Source organism: Sciurus vulgaris, assembly GCF_902686455.1.
Source record: "Sciurus vulgaris genome assembly, chromosome: 8".
Taxonomy (NCBI): Eukaryota; Metazoa; Chordata; class Mammalia; order Rodentia; family Sciuridae; genus Sciurus; species Sciurus vulgaris.
This window is the reverse complement of record NC_136468.1, coordinates 147,801,051-147,816,643: the sequence shown is the minus strand read 5'-3', so window position 1 is coordinate 147,816,643 and position 15,593 is coordinate 147,801,051. Positions and strand designations below refer to the sequence as shown.

The following is a 15,593-nucleotide window of genomic DNA, read 5'->3' as shown; positions in this document are numbered from 1 at the left end:
GCGCGCGTGGGGTTCTGAAGGTCGAACCCGGGCACTCTTACTACTGCACTACATCCCCAGCCCTTTGTCTTTTTCATTTTGACAGGGTCTCATGAAATTGCTGAGGTTGGCCTCCAACGTGGGATCCTCCTGCCTCAGCCTCCTGAAATTACAGGTGCTTGCCACTGTGCCTGGCAGGTTATACCCGTGGATATCAATCATGTTTAGAAATGTAAACCGACTCTTTCAAAAAATATTAAACACAGTAGACATATTACACGTTCACCTACGGGCTTTTACATAAAAATAACACTGTGGTCCAAATTAAGCATCCAGAGCAGTGGCTTTGTCTTTTTCCTTTGTTTTGTTTTGTACTGGGGATTGAACCCAGAGACTTGTTATCATTGAGCTACATCTCAGCCCTTTTTTACTTTTTATTTTGAGGCACAGACTTGCTTAGGACCTAAAGTGCTGAGGCTGGCCTCAAACTTGTGATCCTCCTGCCTCAGCCTCCTGATTTGCTGTGACTACAGACATGAGCCACCATACCCAGCATTGTCTTGTATTTTTATAATTCTGTGCCAGGCCCAGTTCATAAAGAGAGCACTGCATCCTTGGGTCTGCTCTGGCATCCAGTCTGCTGGGATTTGCTGTGGACTTACATATATGAAGAACACCCAGCCTAATACTGCTATCTGCTGGGAAAAGGGACAACTTCGTTGAGATCTTTGGCTACTGTGGACCCCCTGCAGGCCTCATGCCACACTGAGAACCCACAGAATTAGGATTAAACGAGGTGACATTTGTATAGCACAGAATAATCCTCGACACATGGTAAAATCATATTTTATGTTTATATACATAAACATATATATAATTTAGCACTTCATATTTTTTAGCCAAATGTAAAGTCGATATTCAATGCTTTTTAATATATATTTTAGTTTGTAGATGGACGCAATACCTTTATTTTGTTGATTTATTTTTATGAGGCGCTGAGGATGGAACCAGGGCCTCACGCGTGCCAGGCAAGTGCTGTACCACTGAGCCACAACCCCAGCCCCTCAACATTTTCTAAGGTCGAAAAAAAATCGTTCTTTTCTTTTCTTTTTCTTTTTTCGGTGCTGGGGCTTGAACCGGGATCCCGCACGGACTAGGAAACGTCTGCCCCTGAGCGACACCTCCCGCCTTTACATTCTTTTCCCTAATCAGCATGTGCCAGGGCGGGGTGGCCCTGATGGCTACAGGGCTCTCGAGAGCTGGTCCTCAAGGACTGAGGAGCCCACCGTGCGGGCGTGGAGGCTACCCTGTAATCGGAGTGTCCCCGCTCCGGAGGCCGAGCGCGCTCCAGCTGGGGGCGGCGGGTGGGAGTCCGGGGGTCCCTTTCCCAAGCCCGGGGAGCGGGAAGGGCGGCCAGGGGCGCGTTGCAGGAACGGCTCTGCCGGGTGGGTCGGGGTCTGCCGCCAAGTGGACTCAGCAAGGCCGAAGGGACAGGCGGCTCGGGACGCGAACCCCGGCCTCTCCTTCGCGGAGAAGGGGAGTCCGAGTCTCGAGGAGGAGGGCGGCCGGCGGCCCTGGGCACCGCGGACCCGCGCTCGTGCGTCCCTCGCCGGGGTCACCCTGCGGGAGCGCGGCAGGCGCCGCCCGCTGCTCGGGCGAGCCGGGGTCCCACGCGCTCCCCGGGCGCAGCGCCGTCCCGCGCCCACCGCCGGCGCCTCGGCGCCCGGCCCAGGCGACGGCCCCGCCCCCCGGCGGCGAGCCGTCCGGCGCGCCAGGCGGCGCCGCCACCCCCTCCGCCGGCCGGCCGACCCCTCCCTGGCGGCGGGAGGAGGAGCCAGGCGCGCGGAGCGCGGGCGGCGGGCCGGGGGCGGCGGGCGGGGCGCGCGCTCTGCGGGGCCGCGGCCGCCGCTCTCCCCGCGCCGCCCAAGTTTCCCGGAGGCGCCGCCCGCCCTTCCTCCGGCGGCGGCCGGGCTCCCGCAGGACCCGCGCCTCCATCGCGCCCAACTCGGCTCCAACTTGGGAGGCGCCGGGCCTGCGCACGCGCGCGCCCCGCGCCCTCGGCCGCGCGCCCGCCGCCCGCCGCGCCCCCGGGGCGCCCTGGCCGCGGGCCCGCCGAGCGGACGGCCCGGCGCGGCGCGGGGTGGGCCCGGCCGCGCTGCCCTGGCCGCGGCCGGCAAGTTTGGGAGTTGCACTAGTTGGCGGGGGAGAGGCCCGAGCGGCCATGGAGGAGGAGCGGGGGTCGGCGCTGGCGGCCGAGTCGGCGCTGGAGAAGAACGTGGCCGAGCTGACCGTCATGGACGTGTACGACATCGCGTCGCTCGTGGGCCACGAGTTCGAGCGGGTCATTGACCAGCACGGCTGCGAGGCCATCGCGCGCCTCATGCCCAAGGTCGTGAGGGTCCTGGAGATCCTGGAGGTGCTGGTCAGTCGCCACCACGTCGCGCCCGAGCTGGACGAGCTGCGCCTGGAGCTGGACCGCCTGCGCCTGGAGAGGATGGACCGCATCGAGAAGGAGCGCAAGCACCAGAAGGTGGGCACTGGCCGCAGTCGGCGCACCCGGGCGCGGGGCTCTGGGACCCCACGCCCCTTCAACTCGCGCAACTCGCAGGGGGCCGTGGATGCGTCTGTGCGTGCAGGGACTCGACCAAGGAAAGGCAGCTTGCTCCCCGTCCAGCCCTGAGGGTCTGCCAGGCGCGCCCAGGGCTGGAGCGTCCAGGGCTGAGGTTAAGGCAGGCAGCATCCAGTCCGCCCTGGGTGAGGGACGGAGGCCCCTGACCCTCTCTGACAAGCCAGGGGCAGTTGGCCTGTATCACCAAGAGACTCAGAGCACTTCTCTAGCGTCAGACCTGAGTGCCAGTGCCACCTTCACCCCCTTAGTAGGAGTGTGACCTTGGGTAAGTTGCTGAACCTCTCTGTGCTTTGTCGCCTCATCTGTTAAATAATCAAAATAGAACCCACCGTTTTTATTAAATGTGATGATGTAGGTAAAGCGCTTAGATACTATTATTCTCTTCCCCAGGCCAAATAAGTCCCCTGCCCTTCAGAGGGACCCTAGGAGACATTACACCAGTCACGCCAGAGCCCTTTTTAAAAATCCTACCCCGGGTGCCCCCAGAGCAGTGATATGTGACCTCCAAGCCACTAAGCCTCCAGTCTCTGGGCTTAGATGTGCAACTTTCTTCCCAGGGTCCCCTTAGTTTATAGACCTGTATTCTGAACTGCTTTTCCTGCCTTGATTTTATCTTCAATCCTCACAGAACTCTGTGAGGTAGGACTTCATTTTTACAGATGAGGAAACAGAGGGTCAGAGTCGGGAGGGATTTGTCCTGTGAGCCATGAAAGAGTCCCAGGCCCAGTGGAGGTAATTCAGTGTCTCCTCCTGCTCTGCTGAAATTGGGGGAAGGGGTTGATTTGGGGCTGCTCTAGGGACTGGCCTTTGCCCCGGGAGCAGGAGTCTTTTTGAATCGGGGCCTCCCCACTGTCCAGACGAGGTGCCTGGGGAACAGGAAGTGGGAGACGTGTGGTTTCCTGCCCTAACCTCAGGCCTGGAGCTCCTGGCAGACCCTCCAGAATGAGAATGGGAGGAAACGCCTTTCCTTGGGGGGTCAGAGCAGGCCTTGGCTTGCTGGGTGGCCTCAGGAAGTACAGTTGACCTCTCTGAACCTCTCTGGCAGGCCATCATCCATGGAATGCTGGGAGGAATCTATGTTTTCAAGGAAAATGGCCACAGCTGGGTGTGTGCAGCCATGACCCCGGGTGGCTGTGAAGACCACTCACGGCCAGGGCTGCCGTGTTGGTCCTTGGGGATCCTGTGCTCTGGGGTCAGGAGGAAATCAGAGCCCCTATGGGTTGGGTGACCAAGGTCACACTGGGAACTTGAACATGCCCAAGTCCTGTGATTAATTTCAAGATTCCTGGGAGCAGGGACTTCAGAGCCGGAGAGCCTGGTTTCAAATCGCAGCACTCACAGGCTGTGTGATCCTGGGCAAGTCACCTAACTGCTCTGTGCCTCAGTTTCCTCAGCTGTAAAGTGGGATAACCGGGTCCCCAGCTTGTAGGTGGGGGTTAATATGCTCGGAGGGCTCAGACCAGAGCCCGCCTAGCAGGGACTTTGCGGTGAACCCTCACCGAGGTGCCCACAGGCTAGATGGGGACCCCCCACCCCAGACACCTCCGCTCCTGCCCCGGGTGCCTCCGTCTCTCCCATGGGCCCTGGAGGAAGGGAGCTGAAGCTGCCTTTAATTTCAGGGCCTGAAGCTCAGCCCAGGTCCCACAGAAGCCCTGCAGCGGGGACTCTAGTCCTGCCCCTGCTGGGCTGGCACCCGGGAAGCCGCTGGTCACCAGGCCTGAGGTTGGAGGGGTCCTTAGCCAGCCGCACTTGTTGGTTCTGGAATGCGGTCAGCTCTGGGTGTCCAGGGCGGGCATGTTTGTAAACAAGGCGTCAGCAGGGCTGCTGGCAGGCCCAGGCCCTGCCTTTGCTATTCTTGGAGGAGGAGAGACTCCTGACGTTCCTTCTTAGCTTTGATGATTCTTCAAGGTGCCATTTCCACAAGAGTGTTGTGAGTGAGTGGTTGGTGTGTCCTGTCCTCCTGCTCCCTGCCTTCCTTCCCTCCCCCGGCCAGCCGAGTCTGGCGGCAGTAGCCATCCACCCACAGACACCTGGGCTCACTCAGCTCTGCCCAGCCGACGGCCCAGGCCGCAGACCTGTTCTGTTCTTTCTGTTGCTCAGTCTGCAACACTGTTGTTGGGCCACAGCTGCAAGGTGCCCTCCGGTGACGGTGACAGTGACACAGGGCAGAGCAAAACCGGGTCCTCATGTCAGGCAGCAGGAGGGTGATGGGGTGACAGAAGACAGGGAAAACACCACCATCTTTATTTTATTTTATTTATTTAGTTTTGGGGATACTGGGGATTGAACTCTGGGGCCCTCAACCCCTGAGCTCCATTCCCAGCCCTAATTTGTATTTTATTTAGAGACAGGGTCTCACTGAGTTGCTTAGTGCCTCGCTTTTGCTGAGGCTGGCCTCGAACTCATGATCCTCCTGCCTCAGCCTCCCAACCCTCTGGGATGACAGGCATGCGTCACTGTGCCTGGCATGACGGTCTTTAGAAAGCAGTGGCTGTGTGGATGCAACCTTGTAGACATAAGCAGCCCACCCGCCCATGTACCTGCCCTGTCTCAACACAGGTGTTTCTCAAGCACCTACTATGGGCCAGGCACTGTTCTGGGCATTGGGGTGTTGCAGTGACCATGACAGACAAGGGCTTGGTCCTGGTGGCTCTTGCTTTTAGTTCATAGAAATAGAATGTGACCGTCAACTGTGGAGGTGCACACCTGTAATTCCATTAACTTGGGAGGCTGAGGCAGGAGGATTGCAAGTTCGAGGCCAGCCTCACCAACTTAGTGAGGCCCTAAGCAACTCAGTGAGACTCTGTCTCTAAATCAAAATTGAAAGGACTGCGGATGAAGCTCAATGGTGAAGTGCCGCTGGGTTCCATCCCCAGTACCAAAAAATAAAAGAGATAGAATGTGGCAGGCTGGGGATGTGGCTCAGTCTGGCCTACATGAGGCCCCGGGTTTGATTTCCAGCACTATAAAAAAGAAAGAAAGAAAGATACAGAATGTGGTAAAAGAACAGAAGAGGTGAAATTTACTGTGCTTTAAGGAGCCTAGTCTGTCCAGAATCTTTTCTTCCCAGCGAACATTGATTCAGTGTGAAGTTTACTGAGGAGACGCTTCTGCGTTCTTTCCTTGCTCTGCCTTGTTGAGCTCTGGTGTGTGTCCGACCCCTCCTGCCTGCTGCATCGAGACCAGCCTCCTTTCAAGGCTCACAGGCACAGGTGACTTGTGGCTGCTCTGTCGCTGGTACAGTTCTCATGTGAGAAGGTAGATTGCTTTAGATTTTATTTTTGGTGCTGGGGTTGAACCCAGGGGCACTTTACCACTGAGCCACATCCCCAGCCCTTTTTATTTTTTATTTTGCGGTAGGGTCTCACTAAGTTACCTGGGTTGGCCCCAGACTTGTGATCCTCCTGCCTAGGCCTCCTGAGTAGGTGGGGTTATAGGCAAGCGGCACGTGGCTAGAAGGGGCGTTTTTTTGTGTTTGTTTTTGGTGGTGGGGGGGCTGAACCCACTTAACCACAGAGCCACATCCCCAGCCCTTTTTTCTATTTTCTTTAGAGACAGGGTCTGGCCGAGTTGCTAAGTGCCTCGCTAAGTTGCTGAGGCTGCCATTGAACTCACCATCCTAGGAAGTAATTTTTTAAAAACATATCAGGTTGTGATTAAGTGCCATGAAGGAAATCAAACAGGGAGCCATGAAAGGGACTGGCCAGTGGAAGTGTACTAGACGAGGAGACAGCAGGTCTTCTCCGAGGAAGTCCTTCTGAACTGAGATCTGAGTGCAGTGCAGGAGCCAGCCACAGAGAGTCTGGAGGAGCCTCTAGGTTGAAGACACCACAGGTGCAAAGGTCCTGGGGCAGGAATGCATGTGGTTCGGCAAACAACACAAATAAGGCCAGCGCGGCTGGAGCCGAGGGAATGAGAGAGAGGACTAGTGGGAGGTGGGAGATGCAGCCCTGGTAGGCTGGAGAAGGGGTTTGAGGACGGCTGGTGCTGAGAGAAGTCAAAGGACCTGATGGGTCAGCAGGAACTTCTGGCAGCAGCCTTTTCAGCTGCATGAGACGGGATTAAATTCCCCCCGGTCAGCCCAGGGGCAAGGACCTGCTCTCTGACATGAACCTCAGAAGGGAACAGAAGAACAGAAAGCTGACGTCCAGTCTTCATCTCCTGTGGCTTCCCGCCCGAGTGGCTCAGGCGGCTGAGGCTGAGGCTGAGGCTGAGGCCGGAGGGTTGCCAGTTGCAGGCCACCTGGGCAGCTCAGGAAGACCTCGCTCCAAAGAAAAAGTGGCTGGCGTGCTGGTGCACGCGTCAGCCCGGCCTCCGGGGACTCAGGCGGGGCCGGGGGCGGGGGGGGGGGTTATAAATTCAAGGTCTCAAAATAAAAAAGGCTGGGCATGCAGCTCAGTGGTAAAGCACCTCTGGGTTCAATCCCTGGTACTACAAAAAATTAAAAATAAAGTAACCCCACAACCAACCCCCCCAAAAGTAAAAACAGCCTAGATTCATTCCTGGACTGGGCAGCGCCGTCCCCGAACACGTGGGTACCATGTAATACAGCATCTGGGTCCACGGGGGTAAGAACCGCATACTGGATGAAGTTCTGCGGGTGGGAAGTCAGGTCCAGGCGCCAGGGCTGGGGGCGGCTGGGGGAGAGCGCGTGCTTACCACGGGGCAGCCTGGCTTTGACCCCCAGCACCACACACACAGCAACGACGGTGACGTAAATCCAAGCGTGAGGGAGCCTCTCGAGGACAGTCCACACCTTTGCCTTTTCCAACTGCAGGACACCGGCTGCAGTCCTGGGTGTGCGGCGCCTTCCTCTGTCTTCACAGCCGGCGCGGCAGCATCTTCAGATCTAACCCAGATCTCTGTTTCGAGGCTGCGTGGCCTCTAACTCTGAACCCTGTTCCCTTTCCTCTCTCTTATAAGGACCCTGTGATGACACAGACCCACCCTGATCACACAGGACCAACCCCCGCCTCAAGATCCTTGACTTAGCCAGGTGCAGTGGCCCTCGCCTGTAATCCCAGCGGCTCGGGAGGCTGAGGCAGGAGGATCGCTAGTTCAAAGCCAGCCTCAGCAACTTAGCAAGGCCCTAAGCAACTCAGTGGAGACCCTGTCTCTAAATAAAACACACAAAAAAGTGGGGAGTGCTGGGGATGTGACTCAGTGATCTAGTGCCCCCGGGGTCTGTCCCTAGTATCGAAAAGAAAAGAAATGCGCTCATGTAACCGGCGGTGGACCTCCGGTTGTTTCTGCCTCAGGCCGCCACGTGCATGCACACCCACGTGTTTGTGTGGACGTGTGTCTTTGCAGCTCCTGGGGAGCTGCCAGGCTGCTCTCGAGTTCCTGCCCTTCTGTTTTCACGAGCTACCATTGGAGTTGCCGCTTCATGTCCTTGTCACCACTTGTGATTATCTGTGGCTCTTGGTTACAGCCATCCACAGATGACTGTTTTTGTTGTTATTTGAGGTCCTGGGGATCGAACTCAGGGCTACTTTACTGCTGAGCCACATCCCCAACCCTTTTTTATTTTGAGACACTCGCTAAGTTGCAGAGGCTGACCTCTAACCGTGATCCTCCTGCCTCAGCCTCCTGGCCATAGGATACTTTGAACGGACTGATCTTGTTTCTCCCCACATCTGCCTTGTGTATGTTTCGGTTCCCAAATGAGAGAATTGGCAGCTCTGAGTCGTTCAGCCAGTTGCTCCAGGCGCCTGAAGAGAAGCTGTGGGGCAGTGACCCTGGCAGCCTGGGTGTCCTGGGGTCTCTGCAGCCTCTTTGTCCCTTGCAGAGAGGTTTATCCAACTGTCTGTTCAAAGATCAGGGGCCATGACCCCCCAGGGGTGGCTGGGACCCTGTGGCCTGGGGCTGGTGACTGAAGGGCAGTTCCAGTGGTGCTAAGGGCCCTGGTCCCCCGGTTGATGCGGGCATCAGACGGGTGCCTGCGGCCTTTCCCATCCTTCTGCCCAAGGCCTGGTTCTCACGGGAACGGGGTGGCCCGGAGCCCCGGCCCCCTGAGATGCTCCTGAGGGGCGGGGGCAAGGCCACTGCCCGGGCTGACCGTGACGGCCCGTCCCTGTCCGGCAGGAGCTGGAGCTGGTGGAGGACGTGTGGCGGGGGGAGGCGCAGGACCTCCTCTCCCAGATCGCGCAGCTGCAGGAGGAGAACAAGCAGCTCGTGACCAGCCTCTCCCACAAGGACGTCGGCTTCCCGGAGGAGGAGTTCCAGAAGCACGAAGGTAAGAGGGCCGCCGGACGGGGCGGAGGGTGATGCGGAGGACCCCTCCGACGGACAGAAACCACGGGGACAGAAGGCGGCGTGGCTGCAGGGCCAGGGGCGCAGGAGGGACCTGCGGCTTCCACAGGGACAGGGGCCGTCACAGCCAAGCCTGGCGAGGGAACAGTGCGAGCCCTGCAGGTACCTAAGCCAGAAGCAAGTGGTGCAGAGGCCCTGGGGCAGGAGCGAGAGACCAGGGAGGCCAGTGTCCGGGGAGGAGGCCCGACCGGGGGCCAGCAGGCCACATCACCTGGCCCCGCAGACTCCGAGCTGTGGTCTCTGGGAAGAGATGTGAGGCTCCTGTAGGCACGCGGTTGCCAGAGGCAACTGGGGACAGCGGCCCAGGTCTGACGGGCCCTGGGGCCACTCCACTGTCACATCCTGTGGAGCCGCCAGGCTCTCTGCTGCCGCTTGGAAGACAAGGTGGTCGGTGGGTTCCAGCTGGGCCTTGGGCACCCCATCTGCCCTGGACTGGCCAGCAGGTAAGGGCCTGTCCTCTCAAGCCTGAGGAGACTCCTAGGGTCAGCAGGGCACAGGCCTGTCATCCCAGCTGTTTGGGGGGCTGAGTTAGAAGAATGGAGGGTTCAAAACCAGCCTCAGCAACTAGTGAGACCCTGTCTCTAAATACAGGATGCTGGGGCTGGGGCTGGGGCTCAGCGGTAGAGTGCTCACCTAGCACACGCGAGGGCCTGGGTTCGATCCTCAGCACCACATAAAAATAAAAATAAATAAATACAGAGGGCTCGGGATGTAGCTCAGTGGTTAATGCCCCTGGGTTCAATCCCCAGTGCCAAAAAAATGGTGGGGGAGGCGGCAGGGTGGTTGTGGCTCAGTGGTGGAGCACATGCCTAGTGTGTGTGAGGCCCTGGGTTTTGTCCCCAGTGACACACACACACACACACACACACACGCAGGCACAAAGACTTGGATCGTGTCAGTCATAGAGATTGGAAGTAAAAAACAGGGCAGAGAAACTCCAAAGGAAAGCTGTGTGAACGTAAGAAAAAAAATGTGTTTTAAGGCAAAAACACCGTTCAAGGGTTACTTCATAATGATAAAAAATTCAGTTCTCCAGGAAGAGCTGGTGATTTTCAAATTTGCATGCACTTAATAATTCATCCTAAAAGCATATTTTTAGCCAGGTGTGGTGGCGCACGCCTGTAACCGAGCGACTCAGGAGGCTGAGGCAGCAGGATCACAAGTTCAAAGCCAGGCTCAGCGACTTAAAGAGGCCTTAAGCAACATATTGAGACTCTGTCTCAAGATAAAAAATAAAAAGGGCTGGGGATGTGGCTCATTGGTTAAGCACCCCTATGTTCAAGCCCTGGCTACAAAAAAAAAAAAAAAAAAATATATATATGTTTTATTATGTTTTAAGAAAAATACTTTTGATTATAGATGGATACGATATCTTTATTTTTTTTAATTTATTTTTGTGTGGTGCTGAGGATCACACGTGCTCACACGTGCCAGGCAAGCGCTCTACCACTGAGCCACACCACAGACCCTGTGTTATTTTCAAAAATGGACAGAAGGATGTCCAAACTCGACCAGTCCATGAAGACCCTGGTGGGTTAGTGCAGAGGAGGGGCAGCGTCTGCAATGGGCTTGGCATCCTGGGAGCTTTGGCAACACCTCTTACATAGGTAATGTTCCCAGCTCCATCCCTTTTGGAGCGATGTCAGCGGTTACCTTGTTCTTTCTGTGGCTGAATGATACTCCGTTTTAGGGATGGAGCACAGCGTTTGAAACCCTTGGCTGCCCTGCGCCTTTGTACGCTGGCATTTGTGTGGCTGTTCAGGTTCTGTGGGCTCGCGTCTGGGAGCAGAATTGCTGGGCTGTGCGGGAACTAGTTTTGAACTTAACTGAGGTGCCTGAAGCTGCGTTGGTCTGTGACATTTCTGCAGGGCGCACGAGGCCTCTGCCAATAACCTGGGAACTGCCCTGCCTGCCCCGCTGAAGCCCCAGAGGCTGAGCTGCCCGGGGCCTGGTTCCATCAGCTCTGAGCTGCCCCAGGCCAGATCCATCAGGCCGCTCCCCAGCCTCGAGTCCCAGCAGGGCTGTCAGGAAGCAGCTGTGTGTGCATTTAATCTGAGATGCTCTTCATGGCCTGAGGATGGCTCCAGCTCCCAAGGGTGGCCTGGGAGGCCTGGACTCTGCCGGCAGCCACGGGTGGGGCCCCACAGACAGGTCCCTCAGAGAAGGAAGCGGGAGGCTGGACCTGTGCTAGGTGTGACTCAGCAGGTGCCAAGCAGAGGCTCGGGCACAGGGAGGATTTGGGGGTGCAGCTGTCTGAATGCTGGGGCGGAAACCTGTAATGCACTCTCCAAGCCAGGGGACCCGGGAGGCGGCTCTGCAGGTCAGTTCAGTCCTCGGGAGCGGAGGGACTCGACCGCACCGTCCAGGCGGACTGAGGGGAGCGGGAAGCGCCCGCGGTAGAATTAGAACTTAGGAAGAAGCGGAAGGGTCAGGAGGCGGTGGTCTCAAAGCCCCTTCCGCGCACCCCGCGGACCCAGCACTCCCCTTCTGGCAGGAAGCGCGGAGAGGGTCAGTGGGGCCTTTTGCATGTTCTCATACTGAGTCTTGGGGGGCTACGAACACGCCACGTGGTCCGCCACGTGTCAAGTGCACGTGGTAAGCGCACTGTCGCCGCCCGCCAGCTCCAGGAGCCTTCCTCCTGCAAAACTGAGGCTGGGCAGCAGGGAGCTAGCGCCGGCCCTGGCAGGCACCGCCCCTGGCAGGCGCCACCGGCCTCCCGCCCCGCAGCTGGGACGTGCAGCAGGCGATTCCCGTGCTGCGTCTGGGCACTTGGCTTTGGTGACCACCCGGAGGCTCCTCCGAGTTGTCGCGCCTGCGCGCATGGGATTGCCTCCTCTTCGGTGAGGTGACCAGCTCTCCGTCAGGTGCCTGGGTTGCACCGTTTTTTTCATCCATTCGCCCATCAGTGACCCGTGTGTCTTTGGCCTGCGGCACATGTGGCTGGGGACAGGCCCCTTTCCCATCGTGGAGACGATCGTGGAGACGGCTGGTGGAGCCCCCGCCCCAAGGAGCGCTGGACCCAGGCTGACCGACTGCAATCCCAGGCGGCCCTTACGGCTGGGTCTCTGGGGAGACTGGTCCAATCCTCAGGTCCCCAGCTGTTCCCAGGGTCAGCGCTGAATAAAAGACATCCCCAAGGGCGGCCTGTTGACTTTTCCTCCCAGCTGAACCCAGAATTGCTTGGTATGAATTTCGGCTCAGTGGACGCCGGCGGGCACCCTCTCTGAGCCTTTCCCGGGTGTCTGCTGTGTTGGTTTCCTGGGGCTGCCATGACCCGTTGCTGTAAGAAACTGGGCGGCTTCAGCAACGAAACCTGGCCTCTCACAGCCAGAAGTGCGAGGTCTCTGTGCCCCAGGGCCAGAGGTTCTGAGGGAGAATGGCTCTGTTGGGTCAGCTCCTTGCTGTGACCATCAGACGCGGCAAGGTCAAGGCAGAGGAGGAGAAATTTACTTTGGCCCACCCTTCCCGCGGTTCAGTCTGTGCTCTGCGGGCTCCAAGGCTCTGGGCCCAGGTGAGGCAGAACTCCACAGGGGGTTGGGTGGGCGTTACAGAGGACAACACAGAAGCCCAGAGCACACCCCAGTGACCTCGCCTCCAGCCACACCCTGCTGCCTGCAGTACCACCCCCTTCATCCCTGTCCCCATTAATGCACTGCTCGGGTGAAGGCCTTCTTTTTGGGGGGTGGGGTGGCTACTAGGGGTCGAACCCAGGGAGCCTCACCACTGAGCCTCCCCCAGACCTTTTCATTTTTTATGTTGAGACAGAGTCTCACAAACTTGCTTGGAGTCTCACTAAACCGCTGAGGCTGGCCTTGAACTTGCGACCCGCTGGCCTCAGTCTCTAGTTGCCGGGATGACAGGTGTGTTCCCTCGCGTCCGACCAGGTTAAAGCCTCTGAACCCAGTGATTTCGCCTCTGAAGATTCTTGCCCTGCCTCACGCAGGAGTGTTTTGGGGACACTGCAAATCTAAACCATGGCTCCTCCCTGGCCCCTTCCGGCTCCCCTCAGGCCCCTGCCCTGCGGCTGTCACCCAGTCCCTGCCCTGGCTCCCATGGCCACCTCCTCTGTGTGTCTCATCTCCATCCTTTCCCTTTTAAGGACCTGGGTCGCTGGGCGTAGGGCCCTCCTCCCCTGTCTGCCCTGAGTTCCTCTTCACTAACTGCATCTTTCTTTTCTTTGGCGGAGCTGGGGATGGAACCCAGCATAAATGTGCCTGGCCTGTGTGGCACTCGGTCCAGCTTCCCGCAGCCACAGTCCGCGCTGGGTCCCGTGTCACTTGTTGTGTCTGCCTGGCGTCCGGAAGCCTGCGGGAGCCAAGCCCCGCCTCCCCCATGACTCGCTCAGTATCGCGTACACAGCAGCTGCTCAATAAATAGTTGAGGACGGCCATCGGGGGTGTGGACATCCAAAAAGCCCTGCGTCACTCGCAGCAGGTGGTCCTGTCTGGGAGCAGTGGGCTGGGGCTGGCTGCAGTGCCATGGCCTGCTGACCTCCCGGAGCCTCCTGAGTCTTGGCGAGGTGGCCTCGCAGGGTGGAAAGGAGGCCCTGAGTTTGAGTCTCAGTGCTGCACGCTGCCGGCCCAGCCTCTCTGAAGAGTCTGGCCTTGGGCCTCAGCCTCCCGTTTCTTAAAATGGAGCTAATGCCACCTCTAAGGGTTGGGAACGAGATAAAACGGGAGCGTGCAGGAGGAGCCTGTCCCTGTCCCTCAGTTAGCCTGCCTGTGGGCAGGACGGCTCCCCTTGCGGGCGTCGCTGGGCAGCCCCGGCTCCGCAGGGCAGGCGGGCCTCACCGTGTGGCGGATCACACGCTCAGGAGGATGCGAGCTGCTGGTGCCTGTGCAATAGGGGGCGGTGGGAAGACCCGGTTGGGGCCGGGCAGCAAATCCGCCCGTCATTTGTTCCCCCCGGGTCACGCATGCGGCACTGTCCTCAGTTCAGTAACCAGGGCCGGCGGTGTGACGGGGAGGGTCAGCCGTGGCCTGTCCTGCTGCAGCCCACCGTCTGCTGGGACTGGCGCAGAGTCAGGGTGGATGGCTGTGAGCAAGGCCGTCCTGGGCCGCTGCCCCTGACCACCCCCTGGTGCCAGGCGCGTTCTCAAGGCCTGTGTGTCACTCGGTCCAGCCTCAGAGCAGCCCTGGGGGAGGTACGGTCACCTCCCCACTTTATAGAGGAGGAAACTGAGGCTGAAAGAGGAGTGCCCAGAGCCACAAGGGCAGCAGGTGGCAGAGCCAGCCCTGGAGCCAGCGCCTGGCCGGGCCCTGCCCTCCTCTCTTCCATGACAGAACCGGCTGCTTTGCGGGGATCAGGGAGGCGCCCGCGTGCAGGTGGGGCCGGACTGAGGCCGAGCCCGGAGGCCGCAGGGGAGGGTGGGAGTCTGGGCAAAGGCCCTGAGGTGGATGAGCCGGGAGGGACCAGGGGACCAGGCAGGTGCTGGGCAGCCACAGTGGCGGGTGGCGGAGGCGCTGGAAGGGGCTGGTCCCGGCGGAGCAGCTGCTGCGGCAGGAGGAGTCACTGGCGGTGTCCCTCCCAGGCATGTCGGAGCGTGAGCGCCAGGTGATGAAGAAGCTGAAGGAGGTGGTGGACAAGCAGCGGGACGAGATCCGGGCCAAGGACCGGGAGCTGGGCCTGAAGAACGAGGACGTCGAGGCTGTAAGTGGCCCCAGTCTGTCCACCGCCGAGAGGCGGGACCAGCAGGAGCCTGGACCCCCCCCTCCCCCGAGGTTCCCCTCTCGTTCGCTGGTCTCCGAGGGTGGGCATCCTTGGAGGCTCAGCCTCCAATCATTATCAGTGGAGTCTCCACTGGAAGCACAGCAGGGAACAGCATGGCCAGAGACCCCCCTGGGCAGGTCCCAGGGCCCTGTGCTTCCTCCAGCCCACCTGCTTTGTGCCTGTGTGAGGCAGACTCAGCAGGGTCCTGGCTGCTCCCGGAGCCTATGGTGTCTCCGTGTCTCCGCCTGAATCGGATAATGACCCTCCTTATTGAGGCATGTTATTTCCATCTGTTGGGAAATTGTTGTAAGGTATTGATTCTAACAAGACACTGCACTTCCATGTGCCATAAAGTTACCTTAGTAAATATATGAATTGCCCATCTCTGGTCTCAAGAGTCCTAAGAACATGAACTTTTAAACAAGTAAAGATCGATAGAATGCCTGGCATACCAGAAGATGGTTTGCTCTTGTGCAGTGCACATCCTGAGCTACTGTCCCTGGCAGCCCTACACAATGACGTCCCTCTTTCTACAGCTACAGCAGCAGCAGACGCGGCTAATGAAGATCAACCACGACCTTCGACACCGGGTCACGGTGGTAGAAGCCCAGGGGAAGGCCCTAATCGAACAGAAGGTGGAGCTGGAGGCAGATCTACAGACCAAGGAGCAGGAGATGGGCAGCCTAAGGGCAGAACTTGGGAAGCTTCGAGAAAGGCTACAGGGAGAGGTCAGCCAGAACGGGGAAGAGGAGCCAGAGGTGAGCTGGAGCGGGCGCTGAGGCATGTGGGAGGGTGAGTCCAGGCTGGCGGGAGGCAGGCAGAGTTGCCTTGTTTTCTGTAAGACAATGGAGGAACAGAGAGAACAAGCTTCTGGCCTGAAGACACACAGCTAGACAGAGGCAGAGCTGAGCCTGGAACTCGAGCTTTCCAGCCCTGGGCACTCAGATCAGTGGTGGTCACCAGA

At 58.6% G+C, this 15,593-nt stretch overlaps 1 protein-coding gene across 5 annotated transcripts in view; it reads left to right on the top strand.

Annotated features, from left to right (window-relative positions):
• The first annotated feature begins 1,825 nt into the window (after positions 1-1,825).
• Positions 1,826-15,593, top strand: part of RILPL1 (Rab interacting lysosomal protein like 1) — a 31,146-nt gene continuing 17,378 nt past the window's right edge. For 3 of the 5 annotated variants that reach the window (XM_079150483.1, XM_079150485.1, XM_079150486.1), the window contains exons 1-4: positions 1,826-2,509; positions 8,693-8,843; positions 14,451-14,569; positions 15,166-15,387. In XM_079150483.1, the coding sequence (XP_079006609.1) occupies positions 2,201-2,509; positions 8,693-8,843; positions 14,451-14,569; positions 15,166-15,387 (801 nt within the window). In that variant the 5' untranslated portion in view covers positions 1,826-2,200. The remainder of the gene's footprint in view (positions 2,510-8,692; positions 8,844-14,450; positions 14,570-15,165; positions 15,388-15,593) is intronic. The other 2 variants (XM_079150484.1, XM_079150487.1) reach the window with 1 other exon arrangement.